Source organism: Arachis hypogaea, chromosome 15 (genome assembly GCF_003086295.3).
Source record: "Arachis hypogaea cultivar Tifrunner chromosome 15, arahy.Tifrunner.gnm2.J5K5, whole genome shotgun sequence".
In the NCBI taxonomy this organism is placed as follows: domain Eukaryota; kingdom Viridiplantae; phylum Streptophyta; class Magnoliopsida; order Fabales; family Fabaceae; genus Arachis; species Arachis hypogaea.
The window spans coordinates 157,076,428-157,096,784 of record NC_092050.1 but is presented as its reverse complement, the minus strand read 5'-3'; the positions used below and the strand labels follow the sequence as shown (position 1 = coordinate 157,096,784).

The 20,357-nt window shown below is 34.1% G+C and overlaps 2 protein-coding genes across 3 annotated transcripts; one reads left to right on the top strand and one right to left on the bottom strand.

Annotated features, from left to right (window-relative positions):
• The first annotated feature begins 12,383 nt into the window (after positions 1 to 12,383).
• On the top strand, positions 12,384 to 14,064 carry LOC112751715 (dehydration-responsive element-binding protein 1C). Its single transcript, XM_025800942.3, has one exon. It carries the CDS (start codon positions 13,043 to 13,045, stop codon positions 13,781 to 13,783), a length of 741 nt encoding a protein of 246 aa, XP_025656727.1. The 5' UTR covers positions 12,384 to 13,042; the 3' UTR covers positions 13,784 to 14,064.
• A 1,170-nt stretch (positions 14,065 to 15,234) lies between these two features.
• LOC112751713 (uncharacterized) lies at positions 15,235 to 19,529 on the bottom strand. 2 transcript variants are annotated; one of them, XM_072217348.1, is made up of 6 exons: positions 19,195 to 19,529; positions 17,273 to 17,534; positions 16,979 to 17,175; positions 16,430 to 16,617; positions 15,899 to 16,336; positions 15,235 to 15,438 (listed from the first exon to the last, which is right to left on the bottom strand). In XM_072217348.1, exons 1-5 carry the CDS (start codon positions 19,296 to 19,298, stop codon positions 16,050 to 16,052), a joined length of 1,038 nt encoding a protein of 345 aa, XP_072073449.1. In that variant the 5' UTR covers positions 19,299 to 19,529; the 3' UTR covers positions 15,235 to 15,438; positions 15,899 to 16,049. The 2 variants fall into 2 exon arrangements, with proteins under 2 accessions (XP_072073449.1, XP_072073450.1); XM_072217349.1 differs by having other exon boundaries at positions 17,273 to 18,750; positions 19,195 to 19,479.
• Positions 19,530 to 20,357: the final 828 nt, after the last annotated feature.

The window sequence follows — 20,357 nt, the reverse complement described above, 5'->3', positions numbered from 1 at the left end:
GATATCTGGTTCTATTCCTAGATTTAAAGTTGTAATATTATCTTCCAGATTTGGCGTGATGGCTAGAATAGTTGTGGGATAACTATTTTGAATATGATTAGCAATTTCATCTTGCTCACTTCACAAAAGAAAATTCTTTATATTTTTATTAAATTAAAATATTGCAGATATATAAAGAAACAACTCAATATACTAAAGATGTGACTAATCACTAATGCATCATGTATGTTCTTACCTTTAGATTTCTAACTTGGTGAGGACAACCTACTGGAATGAAAACAGCTTCTCCTAACCTCTGAAGGAAAGTCCAGGGCTCAATTCCTACGAGAAATAAAGAGCTGTTAACATGCCGGCACAATTTAATTATCAATCAAACAAAAATAATTCTCTATTTCAACATTTCAATATTAAGGAAAAATAATCCAAGAATAGTAACGGTTATAGAGTAAAAGAAGAGTAAATCACATTGACATGTTCAACTACTTGGCCTATCTTACCCCTTCCAAGGTCATCAGGATCAGCATGCACAACATTTAGTTGAGTAATTACCTGTAAATCTGTGATAGAAATCTCAGCAACCTCTGAATGAGAAAAGAATAAAATGTGTTATTAGGAGAAAAATCAATTGATAGAAAGAATTGAGAAAATAAAAAGAATTGATAAAAAATCATACCATCAGGGCCTGCAAGAATGTTACCCAAATCACCAGCATGACGGTGATGATCGGCAAGAGCTCCATGGTGTTTGTTAAGAGAATTGAAGTGAGGATCCGTGGAATTGCAGCCATTGGTAGTGACACCAAGAGCATGGATATGGAAGCTCGACACGACAGGGACGCCGAGAGGAGGAGGCGCGGCGAGAGGGAACCGTGCGGCAGATTCGGCAAGAGCTCGATAAAGTAGTTAGGGCTAAGGATATGTGAGTGTAGAAGTGAGAAGGGTTTTTTTTGGAATTTTAAAAATATAAGAGTGTCATGCTATCTTAAAAGAGAGAATATTCGTTTGTTAAGAGAATATTATGTTATTTTAGACGTTTTTGTCACGATAGGGACTAAATTAAAAAAAAAATAACGTATAAGGATCCAATTAAAAGGAAAAAAAGTATAAGAACTTAATTGAAAATTTCGTAAAACTATAGAAACTAATAAAATAATTAAACCTAAAATTTATTGTCCATTAATAAATTATTAAATAAAATTTAGATTCGCAAGAATTAGCTTTTAATTTGCATAAAATATAAATGGTTTTGAGAAGAATTGTAACCAACATCAAAAGGAAAAAAATTAGGAAACAAAACCAACAACCAACCCCCCCCCTCCCTCCCCGAGTTCCACCACCCTAAAACAATAAAGAGAAAATAATAATAATAATAAAAGGTAAAAAGGGAAAGAGAACGGTAGCAGTAAATGCAGGTTCCAAATTAGTTAATTGATAATGGATCGAATATCTAGCATAGTGGTGTACACATTAATATAAAATGATCGGGGAAAAAATGAAAAGCATTTTCTATATCTCTTTCCAAATATACATTAAAAACCACTGTTTGTGGTGGGGAACAAAAAGTCAAAAACCATTGTCTGCCGGAAGTTTACAGAAACCACTCAGATTTTCTTCAGAAAAATTCATATTTTATAATATCATTATTTTTAGTTGTTAATAATGAAATTTAACCTTAAAATTTAATGTATATATATTATATAAACTTTTATCATTGCAAAACCAATTTTTTCCTTATATGTTTTAAAAATAATTTTGGGTTTCGGTTTGAGGGGAACTACAACAGTAATTATTTGTAATCCATAATATGCTTTACCTCCAAATAGTATCTAACTATCTATTATGTAAAAAGAAGATAGAAGAGAGTTGGCATCCAATTGCTTTTTTCCCCCTAAAATTACCTATATACATATATTATTTTTATATTTTGAACACGAAAACATTAATTTAAAAACATTATATTATTTACTATTTTGATCAATCTGACCTTTTTTATTATTATTATTATTATTATTATTATTATTATTATTATTATTATTATAAACAGGCCAGGAACGGATCCACATACAAAGTTGTAGGAGCATTTGTCCTCATTGAATTATAAAAAAAAATAATAAATATAAATAGAAATATATAATATCCATTGTGTCATTAAATTTGTTCTATGCTTAAATTTTTTATTTATGTATGATAAAAAATTTTATGTTTTTAAATATCAATACAATGAAAAAAATTATATATAAATTTAATCTATTGAAACTATAATAATAATTCAATTAGTTAATTATACAAAACCAAACTTAAATTTTAAATATAAATAATATTATTAGTATTTAGTAGTTTTTTTTTAAGTTAATTGAGATAATATCATAATATTATATATTATTTATTAATTTTTATAATTTTATTTAATTTAGTTTTGGCCTTATATAAAATAATTTTTTGTCAAATAAACATCTACCATAAATATGATAGGATTTTAACTTTACAATTAAATAGAAAAAATTGTTAAATAATTATTTAATAGAAAAATAGAGAGACATTATATATATATATATATATATATATATATATATATATAAACAAAATTATCCATAGCTATTAAATTTGAATTTATCTTTTTTTGCATTTTTTTTGTTAATCTCTCTCACACAACTATAAAAACTTAGAAAAAAAAATTAAATTAGTCCATTCAAATTATATTTCTAATAATTCTTTTTAATTATTGAACTATAACTCTTTTTTGTATTATATAAAATATCAATAAAATGTGACTTAATAGGTATAGAATATCTAACAAGGTGTTAATATTAATAATAACTATATTAAAATATTTTTAAATTACCAAACTTTTAGCATGTTAATTAAATTATTAGAAATGTGATTAATATATTTTGATTTTAAATATATATTTTTAATTATTTTTATATTATCTTTGTCCCACTACTAAATATTTTTGGGTCAGTCACTAATTATAAATATACTAAATTAATAAATATGCTAATATCAATTAATCTACTAGTATTCAGAAAATGAAATTAATTTACCCCAAAATAAAACTAAGAAAATAATAATATAACAAGTAGAAGAAGATGCCAAGAAAGTAGGGTGTACATGGGGCCGGGTGAAGCCGGGTTTGTCGTGACTCGAACCCGACCCTAAATAATGACTGGGTTTATTTATGAGACCCTTACCCCAATCCTAGACCTGATGAAATCGTGTTACTTTCGGGCAACACTTAAGCCGGGTCTAGACCGGGTGAAGTCCGGGTCTTGATCAATTTTATCACGACATCACCAAAAATTAGATTCTACATCTTTTGAACCTCTAAATTTTGAAAAATAATTATTCCATAACAATGCAACATTCGCATAATAATAATTTAGAATCTAATAATAATAATTTAAAGTTTCATAATAATAATTATATCAATTACACATTAAATATTTAAAGTTCAAAAGACAATTAAAACAAAGTTAACAACCAACACAAGATTAACATAATAATAATAATTTATAGTGTCATACCAACCAATAACAACAAAATATTAAGTAGCAAACAACTACACAGGTCCAAAGGATCAGGGCCGGGTGACCCAAAATTTGGCCCGAACCCGATTTAATAAATAACCAGGGCCATCTATTGAAACCTCGGATCTGACCAGGTCTTGTGCACCCCTACAAAAAAGAGTGGTCCTATATAGGTTGTATCAATTATTGCGGAGAAGATTAGATTTTAGGCCAACCAATCACTCCCAAATTACAATTAAATAAATAATAAAAGATGCAAGTAAGGGGTCTCACCCCCGCATTATTTTTAAAAATATTTAGAAGATAATACAAAAATAAAATATAAATAATATAATTTTGTATTAAATCTTTTTATTTTGTAAATTTTTAATTATTGCTAGAATATACAATTGAAGAGTCACCAAGAAAAAGAATATACAATTGAATAAATTTAAATATAATAAATACATAATTATAAATATTACATATATAAAATTATAAATATTAAATTAAATAAAACAACTTTAAATTATTGTCTTTCTACTATAATTAGTTGCACTATTTGAATATCATCATTTTCACATACAGGAAAATGAAAAGGAATCAATACTTTTATTAATAAAATGTAGAGAATTAACTACTGTTGATTCAAATGCAAATAAATCACTACAACAATTTAGATTATTTTTTAAGGTTATAATGTGTAAAAGAAAATTAAAATTTGTTAAAAAAAAATAAATTTTGACACTATTTTAACTATGAAAATATGTTAATAAAAATTTTGTCAAAAATAGTATTTTTAACATAGAAGTGATTGTGAAAAAAATTTAAATCTTATTTTGATAAATATTGGCCGTCAAAAATAATTTATTAGAAAATTTTGAGAACATATTTTTTGTGATACTTATTAATTGTCAAAAATACTATTTATTTTGACACTTATTGACTATAAAATATTTTCAACAAAAAATTTTAACAAAGAATGAAATGAGATCTTGAAACTAAAGAATAAATTGAGATTTTGAAGATAAAGAATGAGTAGTATAATCCTAAACTGAGAGCAGTGTGATGTCAAAATTAACAGAGCCTAAAGAAGAAGAAAAATAGTGGAGTATATTGAAAACAAATGAGTATCAAAATTGAGGAGTAATTTTCTACGGTCAAATTATTCATCAAGAAAACATAGAAAATTTGACATTTGTGATATTTGTCAAAAATATATATTAATTTTGACATTTAATTATGGTGTTAAAAAATAAAGTGTTAAAATAACTCTATTTTCTTGTAGTGAATCTCATAGTTAAGGGAAAAACACCACCTAAATACTTACAAATTTACATCATCATCATCATTATTGTTATTATTATTATTATTATCTATCTCTGTCGAGGTAAGCATCAAAATGGTCCCTAAAGTTATCCTCGAGGCTCAAAATAATCCTTGAACTTAAAAATTTATCGTAATCGTCCCTGAAGTTGAGCTCCAGTACTCATAGTCGTCCTTCCGGTGAATTTCGTTCAGCTGGCGCAACCGGAAAGCTGACATGGAGTCGTTGGTGACACGTTAGCAGCGCAACGGCTAGCTGACGTGGCGTAGTAAACGTTTTGGAGTCAATTTGGTCCCTAATTTTAGGTTAAAAACCCTAACCCCCAATTGACTTTGTTCTCCTTTCTTCTCCATCGTACACGCTGTTCTCGTCTACTCCCCGTTGCACCAGAGGTGAGTCTTCAGTGTTGTCTTCATCTTCGAACACCAGATGTTATGGTTAGCGCTAGCAACGCAGCTGGATCTCCAGCAACTCACGATCATTTGGAAGCATCATGAGGAGAATGAATAGAAACAGAGATGCGCGTCTGCCAGAATGGTGTGCATGCGGGTCGAGACCAGTGTTGCGATGGTCAGTGACGGATTCTAATCCAGGGAGACTGTTCGTGGGTTGCCCAAACTACAATGTAAGTGCTTGATGCTATTCTTTGTTGTAAATCTAGATGTAAAGTTGGTTGATTCACTTTCCTGGGTTTAGACTGCAGGTAAGAGGTGGTGTGGGTTGTTTCTGTGGGTGGACAAAATTCTGGAAGAAGATGCGATGACATGTGATGGTAGAACAAGCTCTTCAAACGACAACGAAGAATGGAAGATGAAGATTGCTTGGAGGCTTGGAAGACTAGAGTCTAAAGTTAGAGTTTTGAAAATGGGGGGGATTTTCGTGTTAACATGTATGCTGCTGCTGCTGGTTATAGTTGTTGTTCTTGTCTTAAGGTTGGATAGGCAACAGAGTCAATTGTATTTAGCCAAAAAATAAGTGACATGTGATATGCATATGTTGTTCTCTTCATGTACTTGCACCTGTCATTTTGGTTGATAGGAATGCAGATTAAACTGTTTCACATAACTGGGCAAGAATAATTTGAAATATGAATAAAGAAGAGGTTATATGTAAATAATTGTTCCTGCACTACTAATAGAATCATCTAATGGAATTAATCTTAATGGCATACAAGAGAACAACAAAAAGAAAATATGTCACAGCTCAAGTTCAATGAGGTCATAATCCATAATCATATATTCATAATGCAAAAAACATATTCAAAATAGGCATTACAGAGCCAGGGTAATATTCTGCAAGTATATCAAAAGTTTTCAACATATTGAGAACACAAGTTTTGAACACAAAAAATCCTCAACACTTGGGAGCACAAGTTTTCAAAATAGGCATTACACTGCTTCATCAAAATAGTTAAACAAAATAATCTTCTTCTAAACATAATAATCCTAGTCTTCAATTTTTGTTTCTGGGTGGTTTGAATCCATAATTGAGAACAAACTTCATGAAGTTAAAAAGCCTTGTAATGGTCCCCTGTGATGCACCTTGCATAGGATGAGACGGATGAAGAGTTGTGGGTTGACTGGTTGCTGGTGGGGTGGCAGCAGGTGGGGTAGTTGTTACTTGAAACCTGCTTTCTGGAGTTGCCTTTTCTTGTTTGGATGACTTCTTTTTGGGAGGGAGTTTTGGTGGTCTCACAGGAGGAGGCAAGACCTATTAGTGAAGACATGTAGAATAGTTAGTAAAAGTGGAGAAAAACATGCACATAATAAGATTGAATATCATTTAATTTTGTGAACCTCTTGAGAGTCGGTTTGTGACAATGGTGGTTGACTGACTTCAAGCTGAATTTCGGTGGGGGGTTCTGGGACAAGGGTGGCTTCACCACCATTAGCAGCTGGAGGTTGGACAACAGTAGCTTCTGCAGCAGCAGCCTTAGCAGCAGCAGCAGCCACCTCATCAGCAGTTCTGTTTCCACAGTTTTTCTTGGTGTATCCCGATTCACCACAATAACGACAGTGACCTTTTTGATAGATTCTTTTCATCTTCGTCCTCTGCTTTTGACCCCCACTTGGCTCCTCATCTACATCCTTTCTTTTTTTTTTTTTTTGTAAGTGGACCTAGTTTCTTTCTAAATTTAGGTGCTTGTGGTCTGTTATGAGGTGACTTTTTTCATAGGGCTTGACCTGAAATTGGATTGATATGGAAGGCATATGTGTTATTATATGCTTCCATTGTCAACCACTGATGACAAAACTCATCTGGTCTTCTACCAACCCTTGCCAATGCAGCACAAGCATGCACACATGGCATCCCTAAATAACATTAACACAAGACCAAATATTACCAATATTAAGCCAACAGTGAAGAAAAAAAATAACAAAGCAAGAAATAAGTAAAAGTATATCACCACTCAATTGCCAAAAATCACATGTGCAGAGCCTCTTTCCCAGATCAACAACCATGTTAGTTGGCCACCCATGAACCTCAAATATCTCGTATTCAGAGTCACCAGACCACATCGGGACCCAACTCTTTGACTCCTTCCTTATTTTTTCTAACCTGCTGCGCTGTATAGGTGGTAGAATACCAGTGTTCGAACTAAGCTTCACTTTGTTCCTAGCGATGGACGTCATTGCATACATTCTGACTTCCTCTAAGAGTGTAATGATAGGTTTGGCTCTAACTTCTTTGATCCTTGAGTTAAAGACTTCACAAGCATTGTTGCAGATACTGTCTATTTTAGATGCATTGCTGAAGAAAGTCCAGCTCCAAGAGTCTCTAGGTCACTTGTTCAAATACTCCCAAGCTTCCTTGTTAACCCTCTCAATCTTTTTGATACTCTCTAAGAACCCATCTTGGCTGGTGCACCTTGCACACTCCCATAGCAACCTCTCAGCTGGAGATCTTTCCACTGTTTATTGAAGTTCTTCCATAAATGCCACACACAGAATATGTGATGGACACCTGGAAAAACCCTCTTAACAGCATGGATTAGGCCCTAAATTTTAAAAAGAACTGGTGAAATACATGTTATCAAGCATCAAAATGATCCCGTAAGTTTTATAAGTGACATCAGATTAGTCCCTTAAGTTTTATAAGTGACATCACTTTAGTCCCTTAAGTTTTATAAGTGACATCAAATTGGTCCCTGTTCTTTACATACATATCAGTTCAATATATATATACCAGTTCATGCTAATACACAGCAGTTCAGCATATATAAGCAGTTCATGCTAATATCAGAGCAACCAATACAAATTATACAACAACAAAACAACAAATACATGGATAAAACGTACCTTCTGCATATCTGATATGAAACAGAGTTTGTTTTGCTTATAATCTCCCAAGTATTGATGAAGTAATTCCAAGAACCACTTCCAGTTTTTAGTATTTTTAATAGGGATAATTACATATGTAATCACATATATGTGATTGTTTGCATCTTGTCCAATTACAGACAAGATCTGGCCACCATGCTGGGTCTTCAGAAAAGCTCCATCCAAGCCTATGAGGGGACTGCAGCCAGCCAGAAATTCCTTCTTACAGGCATCCAAGCAGATGTACATCTTCTCAAATATTGGTTCATCATCAGAGTTGGGCTGAGGGATAACTCCAACTGTGACAATGGAGCTTGGGTTTCTTAAGCAATGTGAGCCCATAATCCCTTACCATCCCATACTGGGCAGTAGCATCACCATACACAACAGTCCTAGCATCTCCTAAGGTCCTAGTCAGTGAACACTTGCTTAGTTTCAAGTCACATTTTGTCTTAAAATACTCAGCAGCCTCACAGTGTCTTAAGTTAGGATATTTTTGTAGCTTCTTCACCAATTTCCCGGCCAGCCACTTCCTATTAGCCAATCTATTTTTGGTTTTCCTTGCACAACTCTAATCATCCATGAATGTCTTGATCTGCCAGTAATTGTTCTCAGTGTTGTTAGCAGCATATACAAGCCAGCCACAATTCTCATCCTTACATTATCATTCTTCTTAAACTAAATTCTGTGACCCTCCTATATACAATATTCACGCACAGCCTCATTGAACTCCATCTTTGTAGTGAATGTCATTCCAACCGCAAGCCTAAACTCCCTAAACCTACCTCCATCTCTGAATATAGGAAAAACCTCATCCGAATCAACCTCCTCCAACTCATCCTCAAAGTTTGGAGGAGTCTTCATTTCTTCTGAGTGCCATGAGTCTCCACCATCAGATTCTTCATAACCTTCATCTTGGGCAGCATGATATGTTCCCATGGACTCGAACTTAGGAATTGGTCCAAAAAAAAGTGCATCATCCTCAGAGCCTGAGTCAGCACACACGGGACCATCATCTTCAACCATTACAGCCCTCTTTTGTTTAGAAGTTTTCTTATCTATCCTGGTTCTGAATTTCACATGTCTTTTTCTTTCCTGCTGATCTCTCCACACTCACATCTTCCTCACTAGACACTAAATCACCATCAGGCCGATATGGTTCATCCTCCTCACTACCATCACTGGCTTCACTATATGAGGAATTTTCTGAGCTAGACAATGCAACATATTCTGTTTAGAGCTGTTTTTCCTTACTATTACGTCTTACACTAGTTTCACTAGCAGCTGCTCTTGTTAATGGCCTCCTTCCATATGGTGCTGGTGCTGCAGATTTTACATTCCTAGTCCCTTTCCTTGGTGCAGCAGACTTCTTGGTCTTTTTTTATTTCGACCATGGTTTAGGAATTTCAGTGGGTTGCGACATTTTTGTGTGTGGGTTTTTCGGCTTGGTTTTACTAGGTTGAGTCACTGTTTTTGGGGTTGGATTGGGGTTGGACATAGGAGTTGCAGTGGGGTGGGGTTGTATTTTTTTTTTGCTGGTTTACTAACAGAAATTGAAATAGGTGGGAGCTTTGTAGTTGAGTCTGTTTTTTGGGTGGGAATAGTGGTGTCATTTGGTGCAGAGGTTGGAGTAGATGCTGTTGTGGTGGGAATTGGCTCGGCATCATCATTGGTGGTGGGATTTGGGGTGGGATTCAAGTCCTGTATCACGATCAGCTCCTTCCCTTTAGATGAAACTGGCTCTGCTTCCTCAATGTACAGAGGTTCTGAGACTCCATGTTCATAGTACACATGAATAACCCCCTTGTTCTGCTGACCTAGGTAGCACATCTCCAAGAGCTCCTTGTCATCTGTTATAGCCCTTAGACCATTTTGCAAGGGCCTATTAGGCACCAGCCACCATGTTTGAGTCACCTTGTCATATCCAAGATTCTTGTGGTAGTCTCGGACAAAAAAGACATCCAATTTGTCTGTATCAACTCCTGGCAACTTAGAGCCATCTCCACCATTGTAAGTCACACCTCCATCAACATCTGTGATGAATGATCCTCCATGGTGAAATATGATGGTAATCAAATCATCACCCATCTGTAATTTCAAAAAAAAAATTTCTTATATCAGCCTCACTAACTTCAACCACATTACCAACTTACTAACTCCATAACTAAAACTGTAACTGCAGTAAACCTTTGGACATAAAAAATAAGTTTTCGTCTTAACAAAAACCTCCTTAGTTGGCCTAACCACTAAGAAACCTACTTTTGATCAAACCTTAGCCAGTACCCCAAAACACAAGCATGCATTCTGACACAAAATACTTGAAGAAAATGTTTTTTCCCCTGTGAAAAATAGATTAACAACAAATTTCAAAAACAGAGCTTCACCACATATTTATATCTTTTTTTACGTACTTGTTTCAGAGAAACCAGCCTTCACAACTCTCTCTCTGATGCAGATGATGAAGGCAATCCTCTGGAGCCTAGGTTCTCCACCGAAATATGCTCCGGTAACTGCAATCGCACTGACGCCAGTGATGAGGGTAGCAGAGAAGAAGAGAGCTCTGCTTTGTGTCGTGTTTGTGTTTTGAGCGTGGAAGACGATACGTTAGTGTAACGTTGAGGGAGGTTTTTTTTTTTGTATATACGACATCGTCTTATGTCATTTTGGCGCCATCCCATATACGATGTCGTTTCTGTGCTGCTAACGTGTCACCAACGACTCCAGGTCAGCTTTTCGGTTGCGCCAGCTGGACGAAATTCACCGGAAGGACGACTATGAGTACCGGAGCTCAACTTCAGGGACGATTACGAAAAATTTTTAAGTTCAGAAATTACTTTGAGTTTCGAGGATAACTTCATGGACCACTTTGATGCTTACCTCATCTTTGTCATTTCTTGTTAACTTTTATGATTTATAATGTATTATTTTGCATAATCTGAAATCTAATGAAGTTAATTATTAAGGTCAAATATAAATTAAACAGTAATAACCTTCTGCACGGGAATATTTTTTACAGCCTAATACAATTTTTACTTGTATTAATTCGAGTACCAACTTATTTATTTATAAATTAATATTAATCGATATTGTTGGGCTGGATTAATTCATTTGTTCGTCCATATGTACGCGTTTCCGCGGGAAGGATGCGAAATTGAATAAAACAATATTTCTGTCAATTCAGAAAAGTTCTCTCTATTTTTATTTTATTTATTTTTCTGTTGAAAAAAAGCGATTGGTTGACAATAGATAATAAAGAAATCAAAGGGCGGTTACTAACTGTCAAACTGAACCGTGTTTTGGAAACTATTTGTCTGCGTTTCAGACAATGTATAACTGTAACATTAGCTGTGTTATCCATGTGCCACGTGTACTCACCGTCACTCTCACTGCTCTTCTCACTCTATAATTTAGCATCTAAATTGGATTTATATTTGGATTGAATATTCAAAGTAGACTTCTTCTTTTGATTAGGATAACGAATCTTTGTTAACTTCAATTATAAGATACTTTTAAAGTTTAGCGTAATGAAAACATGTTGAAAAATCTAAAATTAGTTTCTACATAAGTTTAATGATGTGAGTGTTAGGTATTTAGGTGCATGTTTCTAGATCGAAAATATTTTTTTGCCGTATAGTTTATTGGAATGTGGTTTTAAAACTCGTTTGAATTTTTTTCTTAGAATTTGAGTCAAAATAGAGTCTGAACAATTAATAAAGAATTTGATTGGAGAGTTCTTTAATTTATTTGAAATTCCTTTATAGCTAACACAATGATAGGTTATAAAAGTTATCAAATATACAAATAATTAAGCTTGTAGAGAATGAAATTGAATCTTAGAACTTTGTCTCTTATTCTGAACTTGTGATGTTGTACGTGATTTATTATTTTTTATTTGCCTTCACAATTTTTTTTCGTCAACATAAATTCAATTTTAAAATTTTAAGTTATAAAAATTTAAAGATAAAAATTCACGTACAATTATTTTTATATAAATTTATTAATTAAAAATGATTAAATAATTTTATATATTTAATTAAATTATTATTTAATAATTTTTAATTATTAATTTCATACAAAAAATATTACAGGTGAGCTTTCACCAAATTTAAATTAATAAAAAATATATACATAATTATATTTTTACTATTATTATCTGTATCCTCAACTACATAGAAACTTAAAATGAATTGTAATATTAAAGCAAATAAAGGAGTTATAACTCGGATAGCATAAGCATGGTGACTAAGTTTATTTCATATATTCATAATTGTAAGGCATCACCATATACATGTAACAATATATTCTAGGTCTAGAAGTATGTGTACCAGTAATTCAGATACTGGTATATATAGTATTCTAGTCTAGTCAAGGAGCATGATGATATGATTCTTTGTATTTTGGTGCGACTGGTCACTAGTAGTGTGATGCATGCATGGCTTTCCCATTCAAGGAAACGCGCAATATGTACTTGTATTTCCTCCTTAATGTAACATGTGGTGATAGATAAGATAATACGCACGAACACCTGTCCACGTGTCACGATTTCCCACGCAAATCCACCGTTAACCAACTGTGCTCACTGCATACTAATTCAAAATGGGTCCCACCTTGGGAGGCTGAGCTGTCTTATTAGCTTCTTCTCCTCGTACGAACCTTGCCACCACCTTCCTTCAACGTTCCCCCATCGCCATTTACTCAGTCATCAACCCCAGCTGGCTCCTCTTCATTCTCTAACCCTCACTCTCCCACTCCTCACTTTAATTTCCTCTTCTTCAACCTCCAAATCCAAACCCATATCATTATTATATATATAACACCATCGCTACCACACTCTCCAACAACTTAAACCTTCTAAACATATATAACCAATTCTCTTGTATTTTCCCACTAATGTTTACCTTCACTACTACTCACTCTAACTCCACCACATGGCCGGCTGTTAACTCTGAATTCTCCACTTCCTATGACACTTCCTCGCCCGTTTCTGACGCAAGTACCAGTGGTGGTGGCGCTCATGGTTTCGTGTTATCTGACGAGGAGGTGCTGCTGGCGGCAACCCATCCCAAGAAGCGAGCGGGGAGGAAGAAGTTCAAGGAGACACGTCACCCTGTGTATAGGGGTGTGAGGAGGAGGAACTCTGATAAGTGGGTTTGTGAAGTTAGGGAGCCAAACAAGAAGTCTAGGATTTGGTTGGGGACATTTCCCACGGCTGAGATGGCGGCGCGTGCCCATGACGTGGCAGCAATCGCCTTGAGAGGCCGCCATGCCTGCCTTAACTTTGCTGACTCTGCGTGGCGGCTACAGTTGCCTGCCACGTCAGATGCCAAGGCCATCCAGAAGGCTGCAGCAGAGGCTGCTGAGGCCTTCCGACCTAGGATGGCCTTGGAGACTAATGACAATTCCAAAGAAAGTATCGATGATGAGGTGGCAGTGGCGGCAGCCGTGCCAAAAGAAGAGGAACAAGGAGTGTTTTGTATGGAGGAGGAAGAGGCCGAGACGGTGTTGGGATTGCCGGAATCGTTGAGAAATATGGTGCTCATGTCCCCAACACATTGCATGGGGTATGAGTACGGATATGCTGACGTGGACGTTGGTGATACTGAGGTGTCATTATGGAGTTTTCCAATTTAGTTTTTTGACTAATGTGTTTGTCTGGTTTTGTTTTCTTTTTTGTAATGCATGTATCTGTACTTGTTTTTAATCTCTTGTACGGATACTCTTTTGATAAAGACTCAAACAATAATGTCTCTTCATTTTCCCTTATTGTGAGCCCCTAGTTCTTTTATAGTGAAAGTGAATAGGAATGGGTAGGAATGAAGTTATTCATGTACAAAGGATATCATTGATGTTTTTGGATGAGAATCCTTTAATTAGCAGCAATCATAGCAGTGCTACTTCTTTGATGATTGAAATTTGAATTGAATTTACTAAGAAAAAAAAAATAGGATTTCTAAGTACGTTTCATTTTTCTTAAGATAAGGTGCTAAGTGACAAAGTGGCCAACTTGCTCTTTGATGACCCTCTTTGAATAGAGTTAAAGGCGGCTAAGTTATCATTTTTGACTAAAAAATTGTACAAAAGTACTATTTCTACAACAGAATTCAGTAATTTACTCAATAATTCAATTGTACAAGTTTATATATTTAAAAAGTTTTATTCAATTTTACAAATTCTTTTAAGAAATAACGTTGCAAGTTAAATACCTAATTTACAAGCATATCAGTATGATTCTCCACCAAGGAGAATCGTGTAAAATCACACAAGTCATGCTTGTAAGTTTGCCAAAATAACATTTCCTAAGCTTGTACTGATTTGTAGCTTTTAGGTGGTATAATATGGCCAAGAGAGATTTTGATACACTATACACGCTTCTTGACCTACCTTGAGTTCATCCATATCTTAAGTCAATAGTTCTGACCTCTTAAAGTTCTTAGAAAATAATTGCTGCTAAGTTTCAGGGTAAGAGCAATGTATCAGCGCCAGAAACAGAAAAAAAAAATTCTAATTAGAATATTTCCAGAATCGTGGAGATGTTTCATGGTTGGATGTCGGATGATATGAAGTAATACAACTTTTTTTTCTCTTTTCTATTTTTAGGTGGACAGCATGAAATAATACAAGGTCGACGATATTTCTGTATTATTGTTATGTGGATCCTACTCACTGACCCCATTCATTATCATTGGTATTAGTATTTGGTTTATCATATGTGTACAATATATAGTAACACACCTAGCAAGACGACTACATGAGTACTAAAGTATATACTAAATTAATAATTTATATTAAAATATAAAATATATATTAAAAATAAATTAAATAATATACATAAATACATATTAACTGATCTAGTAATTAGTTTTTAGTATACATATAACAATTTTATTTGCTTCTGATATCTCCTTGTTCTTTTCTTTTTCCTTCTTTTTGTTGCAGAAATGGTGGGGAAGGGAAAAGATAACAGTAAGGAAATCCTTCACTAGTTTATTTCAAAGCCAAGTTCTTATAAAAATAAAAACAGATATCTGTTATACTAAGCACTAGCCTTCTAGATTAGTTGATTCATCAAAGGGAGGTTGGTGTTTTGAGAAGGAGTAGTAGACATTGCAAATTTAAATTTTACAAAGGAAATATCTCTAACAAATGAGGAAAACAGGTGTTAAACAAAGTTAAAAAAAGACCAAATAAAACCATCGTGTTAAGCATTACAAAATAAATGCTACACACGAGGAAAATTGATACGAGTCCATTAACAACAGCAGCTACTTCCGACCCAACACAAGAAGCTGAAAGCGATGAGAAAGCAATCGGGCCACCGTTAGCTGAGCAGAGAAACAAGCGTGTGAAGAAGCAACCAGCTTGGATGAAGGACTATGAGCTGTGAAATAGAGGTGCTGTAGAGTAATAAAATTAGCGGTAGCAACAAGTTAGTTACGTTTAGAAGAGAAGGCAGAGATTCAGAGAGCGGTAAGAAATATGAATTGTTATCATTGAGGAATGGTAAGAAATAAGAATCAAGTTAGTTAGGTATATTTCTTACCACCCTGTGATTCTCTGCCTTTCCTTTTAACCTTTTCTCTCTTTAAGTTGTTACGTAACTAACTTGATGCTATACAGCACCTCTATTTCCCAGCTCATAGTCCTTCATCCAAGCTGGTTGCTTCTTCACACACTTGTTTCTCTGCTCAGCTAACGGTTTATCTGTCCCAATTGCTTTCTCATCGCTTTCATCTTCTTGTATTGGGCCGAAAGTAGCAGCTGTTGTTAATGGCTCATATCAAAAATGAAAGAGAAAGTTCTGATGTACAAATCAAAGTAGGCATAATAAGAAGCCATGTATGTCCTTTCACCTAATCCTCCACCCCTTCTATCCATTTGAGTCATTCAACAAGCACTGCTATTTCACTTTCTTTAGAAGTGATGTGGTTCTAAACTCAGCATCATCTCTTATGAAACTCCACCAAAGGAATGTGAGAGGAATGGTTGTTGCATGCCACAGTGCATGAGCATCCACATATCCCTTGTAAGGTGGGAAATCGTAATTCTCCAAGAACATAGCTACTCCTCCTCCAACTACCACCAACCATAATTTCCACCGTGCTGGATGCTTGGAAATGCCGGCCCATACCGCCCAAATAAGAAGCTGCAAAATGGCCATTATCATGCAAACTTTTACGTTCAAACCTGAAAAGAACAGTCGACACATCATCATACGTGTGCAAGATTGGTATACTGCATAGAAGGGGACAGAGAGCAATCTTAAGAACAGAAGATTACCATAAGCAAGATCATAGAAGTTCAAATACATGATATGAGTTGTCACAAAAGCAATCAAGGGAGCGGAAATCATAACTCTTGTAGCTTCATCCCTCACATTAAAAGCTCGAAGAATTGCTAGGATGAGGGTATATCCAAGTAATGCCACAGCAGAAGAGTAATCTAGTTTCTGTGTTAGCTCTACATCCCTACAGATAACGAAGTTTATTTAAAATACACATTAAAACCCTCCAGAAAAAGGTCCTATTATAATCACAGAAATGAAATATCAAACAAAGCATAGCTGGCATAGATCCCTTGTAATAATGTATATTAATAAGGATGATCATAATCTACCTTCTTTAAATTGTCTTGTGATGTAGTCAGTATAAATATTTTATGACCATAGTGGTGTAAAATTTCAAAATAGATATGCCTAAAGTGTAAGAAAATTAGTAAGGAACTAACAAGAAACTAAAATTGTGCTACAGGGGTTGTTACTACAAGTCTACAACACTGAAACAAGATTTAGTATAGAACATAAATGGTAATCACTAGCAAACAACTTACCTACTATGAAAAACAGCACTCCATAACCATGAATTCATAGATAGGATTCCGTAGATGTGCCACAAGCCAGTGTACTCATAATAGGTCTTCTTATCTGGCCTCAAAGGCAAATTATAATACACAAGAATGAAGAAGGACACCCAGCCATGAAACTGTATAGCAAGATTAAGAGCGGACAGAGCAACAGCAACTGGTTCCTGAAACCATATATAACATATCCATGCCACATTGAGAAACTGAAACCAACCAACCCATATAACAACTAAGCTTTTCATATGAGATTCATGAAAGAACCTGAATCCCATAAACACGCCGAAATGGCCATTTTCCATGATACTTGACAGGCTTGTCACCGAGTTTTGTTCTTTCTTCCTCTCTAGCTACCATGCAGTGATACCGACAGTCAGTGCGGCAGTCCCATTGTTTCCACCTCAGGTAAAGGGGTTCATGCATGTACCATGGACCATCAACTGGTTTTCCGTCTGATGAGAATTTACAGTGTTGAAAGCATCTATCACCTACACATCCAGTTTTCTCGCACTGTTCCACGCAACCTCTGAAATTCAATAATCACAATAAAACTGATCATATTGTTGAATAGAACATGGGATAATTTTCTTGCTGTTATCAATAACACAGCAATTTCTTTGACGTGTGTAAATTTTGCAGTTGCTGTTCTGACCTGACTTATTTGCAAATTACAACTTACAACCAACAATAAATAAGCCTCGAACTTTTCTAATATTAAAATTAAAACCACCTAAAAGAAAACCAAGAGTTAGATTTTTGCAAATGGAATGAGGACCTTATGAAAGTTTAAATTCCTTCCATCAAGCCCTTAGACTCTTTAGAACTTAACCAAAAGGGTAAGGAATTATTTGATGTTTTGCATAAAAGTCAAGACTGAAGCTGCATAACCATGGTAACATGTTGTTGATAGATAGCAAAATGTCAAAAGGAGACAAATGCATTCACAAGAGACAAATGCATCCATACCAAGAAAACAGAGAAGCTGAAAGAGAGTCACACACAACTTTGAACAGGATACTTGTGCTTACCTAAATGTGCTAGATAAAGCTATTAACGCTGAAACATCATATGTATAAAAATGTTCAAGCAATTGCATGAAAAAGATTCAAACTACTTGAAGCATGAGAGTTGCGCAGGATGTGTGAATGATGATGAAACCCAGGTGAATCTTACAATAACAGCAGCAATAAAATTTCCTATACTAATGCCATAAAATCCCCATTCAATCCAAATTACTTCTTTTTCTGGGAGCAGGGTTTCAATCTCGTCGTCTTCTCAACATATCAGTCCTCGTCGGTCGTAACCATAAAGAATAAAGACCAACCTATTTGCTGTGACCTTAGATTTATTATACTAATAGGAATTTTAATTATTACAACTTATAATAGTGAAAATAGATATTTCACTAATCAAATCAAAGGGCATTTATGCAAGGTCAGGAAATAGTTGAAACTTGACAACAATTTCCCTTGCTTACCTCAATAGATGACCAAAAAATGAGTCTCACCAGGTATGCCATAACAATTAACACCAACAACACAAAGGCATGCCATTTTATTTACATAAAGTCTATCCTTTACCGTTTGGATTGTAATCCCACGAAAAATAGCTTGTCTTGTTTCCCAATTTGAAAACCTCACTTGGAAAAAGCTTCTCCTTTATAGGTTTGTTCTAAACCATGGTTTGGGTTCCAAATAGAAACCAAACACGCCAAATTAGTGATCGAAACATCAATGCCACAACTGTTTTATTGAACATCACAACAGACACAAATTTTAATTACACAAAGACAGAACAACAAAGTTCCGAGAAGAAACACAACTATGAACTACACACAGAAGATATGATAAGAATGATCTCAAAAAATCTACTCTCAAATTTAACACACTCCATGCTTAACAACAGAGATTAAACCAAACAAATATATACATCATCATTCATTTCCCTATGCAGGGATTGAGATTCCAAAAATATACTAAACGGAATCATTCAATATATAGATTAAAAAGATTCCAAGACCACCCATTAAACTCTTCCCAAACTATCAAAACACACTATATGATTGAAAGTTCCAATTTTTGTCATGGCAATTATAGTAAAACACCAAATCCGGTTCTAGAGTGAGAAGTTAGAGCAAAATCCAGAGCTCAATAGTACATGAATTTCATAAAGAGAATGAAGCTCACTTGTAAATCGGATCGGCGTCGCCGTCTTCAGCAGCAGCGATGAGTCGAAGGAGGAAGCATAGAGCAGTGAGGAGCAAGAAGGAATAGCGAAGATGCGGAGCCATCAGATTCAAGTGAAGGAAAAAGCCAAGTCAAAAGGGTAAGAAGGAGACGGAGGAAGGTGTGGAGATTCCGGAGAGAATCAGCGGGTTTTGCATTTGACGGAGAAGACTAGCTGTTGAAGGAGGAAGAAGGGGAACTGAGTCAACTCGGAGCGAGTTGAACTGAGCTGAATTGAGTTGAAGTGAAGAACCAAGAATCTCGTGAGAAGATGATATATCTCACAGACGGTTTACGAGGTGACACATGTTGTTCCCTTCTTTATATAGTTTTTTCTATGTTTATTAATTTAATATTTAAATTTTATTTAAATCTTAAATCTTAATAATGGTTCACGAAATGATCTGTATTATAAGTTTACGAATAATGTTTACACCAAAATTAGCAATTAAAATTAATTATTAATATAAAATAATATTAAAATATTAATATATATTAAAAATTAATTAAATTATATATATATTTATACATAAATATATTAATAATTAATTTTAATGTATAAATAATATTTTTGTAAGTTTACTAATATTATTATATTTATGTTAGTTTAACTTGGGCAGTCTTTGACTAAATGTACAATTCATCAATGTGTTAAAATATTTTTTTACTCTTGGTCTTAGTTAGTTAGGGAGAAAATATAAATAAATTCCTTACTTTATTTTTTTTAGAAAAATTAATTTTTTATCAATTTAATTACAAATAAATATTTTCTCCCTTATAAATAGAGGATTGGACATATATATTTTTTATTTGTAATTAAATTTAGTGAATAATTTAATTATTATTTTAATAAAATGCTATGAACTATTTATCATTTTCTTTAGTTATAGCTTTTGGATTTGACTATAAGAATAGATGATTAATAAAAGATAAGTAGGTAATGATTTTGCAATGACTTGTACATTTTTTAAGAAAATAAAATATTAGATAAGTTTTTGAAAAAATTTCATGATAGAGAAATGTACTTATAATGTCTAAAATAAAACAATATGAAGTCCTTAAAATAGAGAAATGTACTATATTTAAAAATAAGTCAGATGGACAGAGTTGAGTTATTATGTCAA

What these genes read in the sequence shown, in the direction of transcription:
- LOC112751715 (XM_025800942.3), top strand. Translation starts at nt 13,043, where the DNA reads ATGTTTACCTTCACTACTACTCACTCTAACTCCACCACATGGCCGGCT.
- LOC112751713 (XM_072217348.1), bottom strand. Translation starts at nt 19,298, where the DNA reads ATGGCTCCGCATCTTCGCTATTCCTTCTTGCTCCTCACTGCTCTATGC. An exon ending in AGTGCTGTTTTTCATAGTAG is followed by an intron (nt 16,618 to 16,978) that starts GTAAGTTGTTTG and finishes CGTTATCTGTAG; the next exon opens with GGATGTAGAGCTAACACAGA. An exon ending in CTTCTATGATCTTGCTTATG is followed by an intron (nt 16,337 to 16,429) that starts GTAATCTTCTGT and finishes TGTTCTTTTCAG; the next exon opens with GTTTGAACGTAAAAGTTTGC.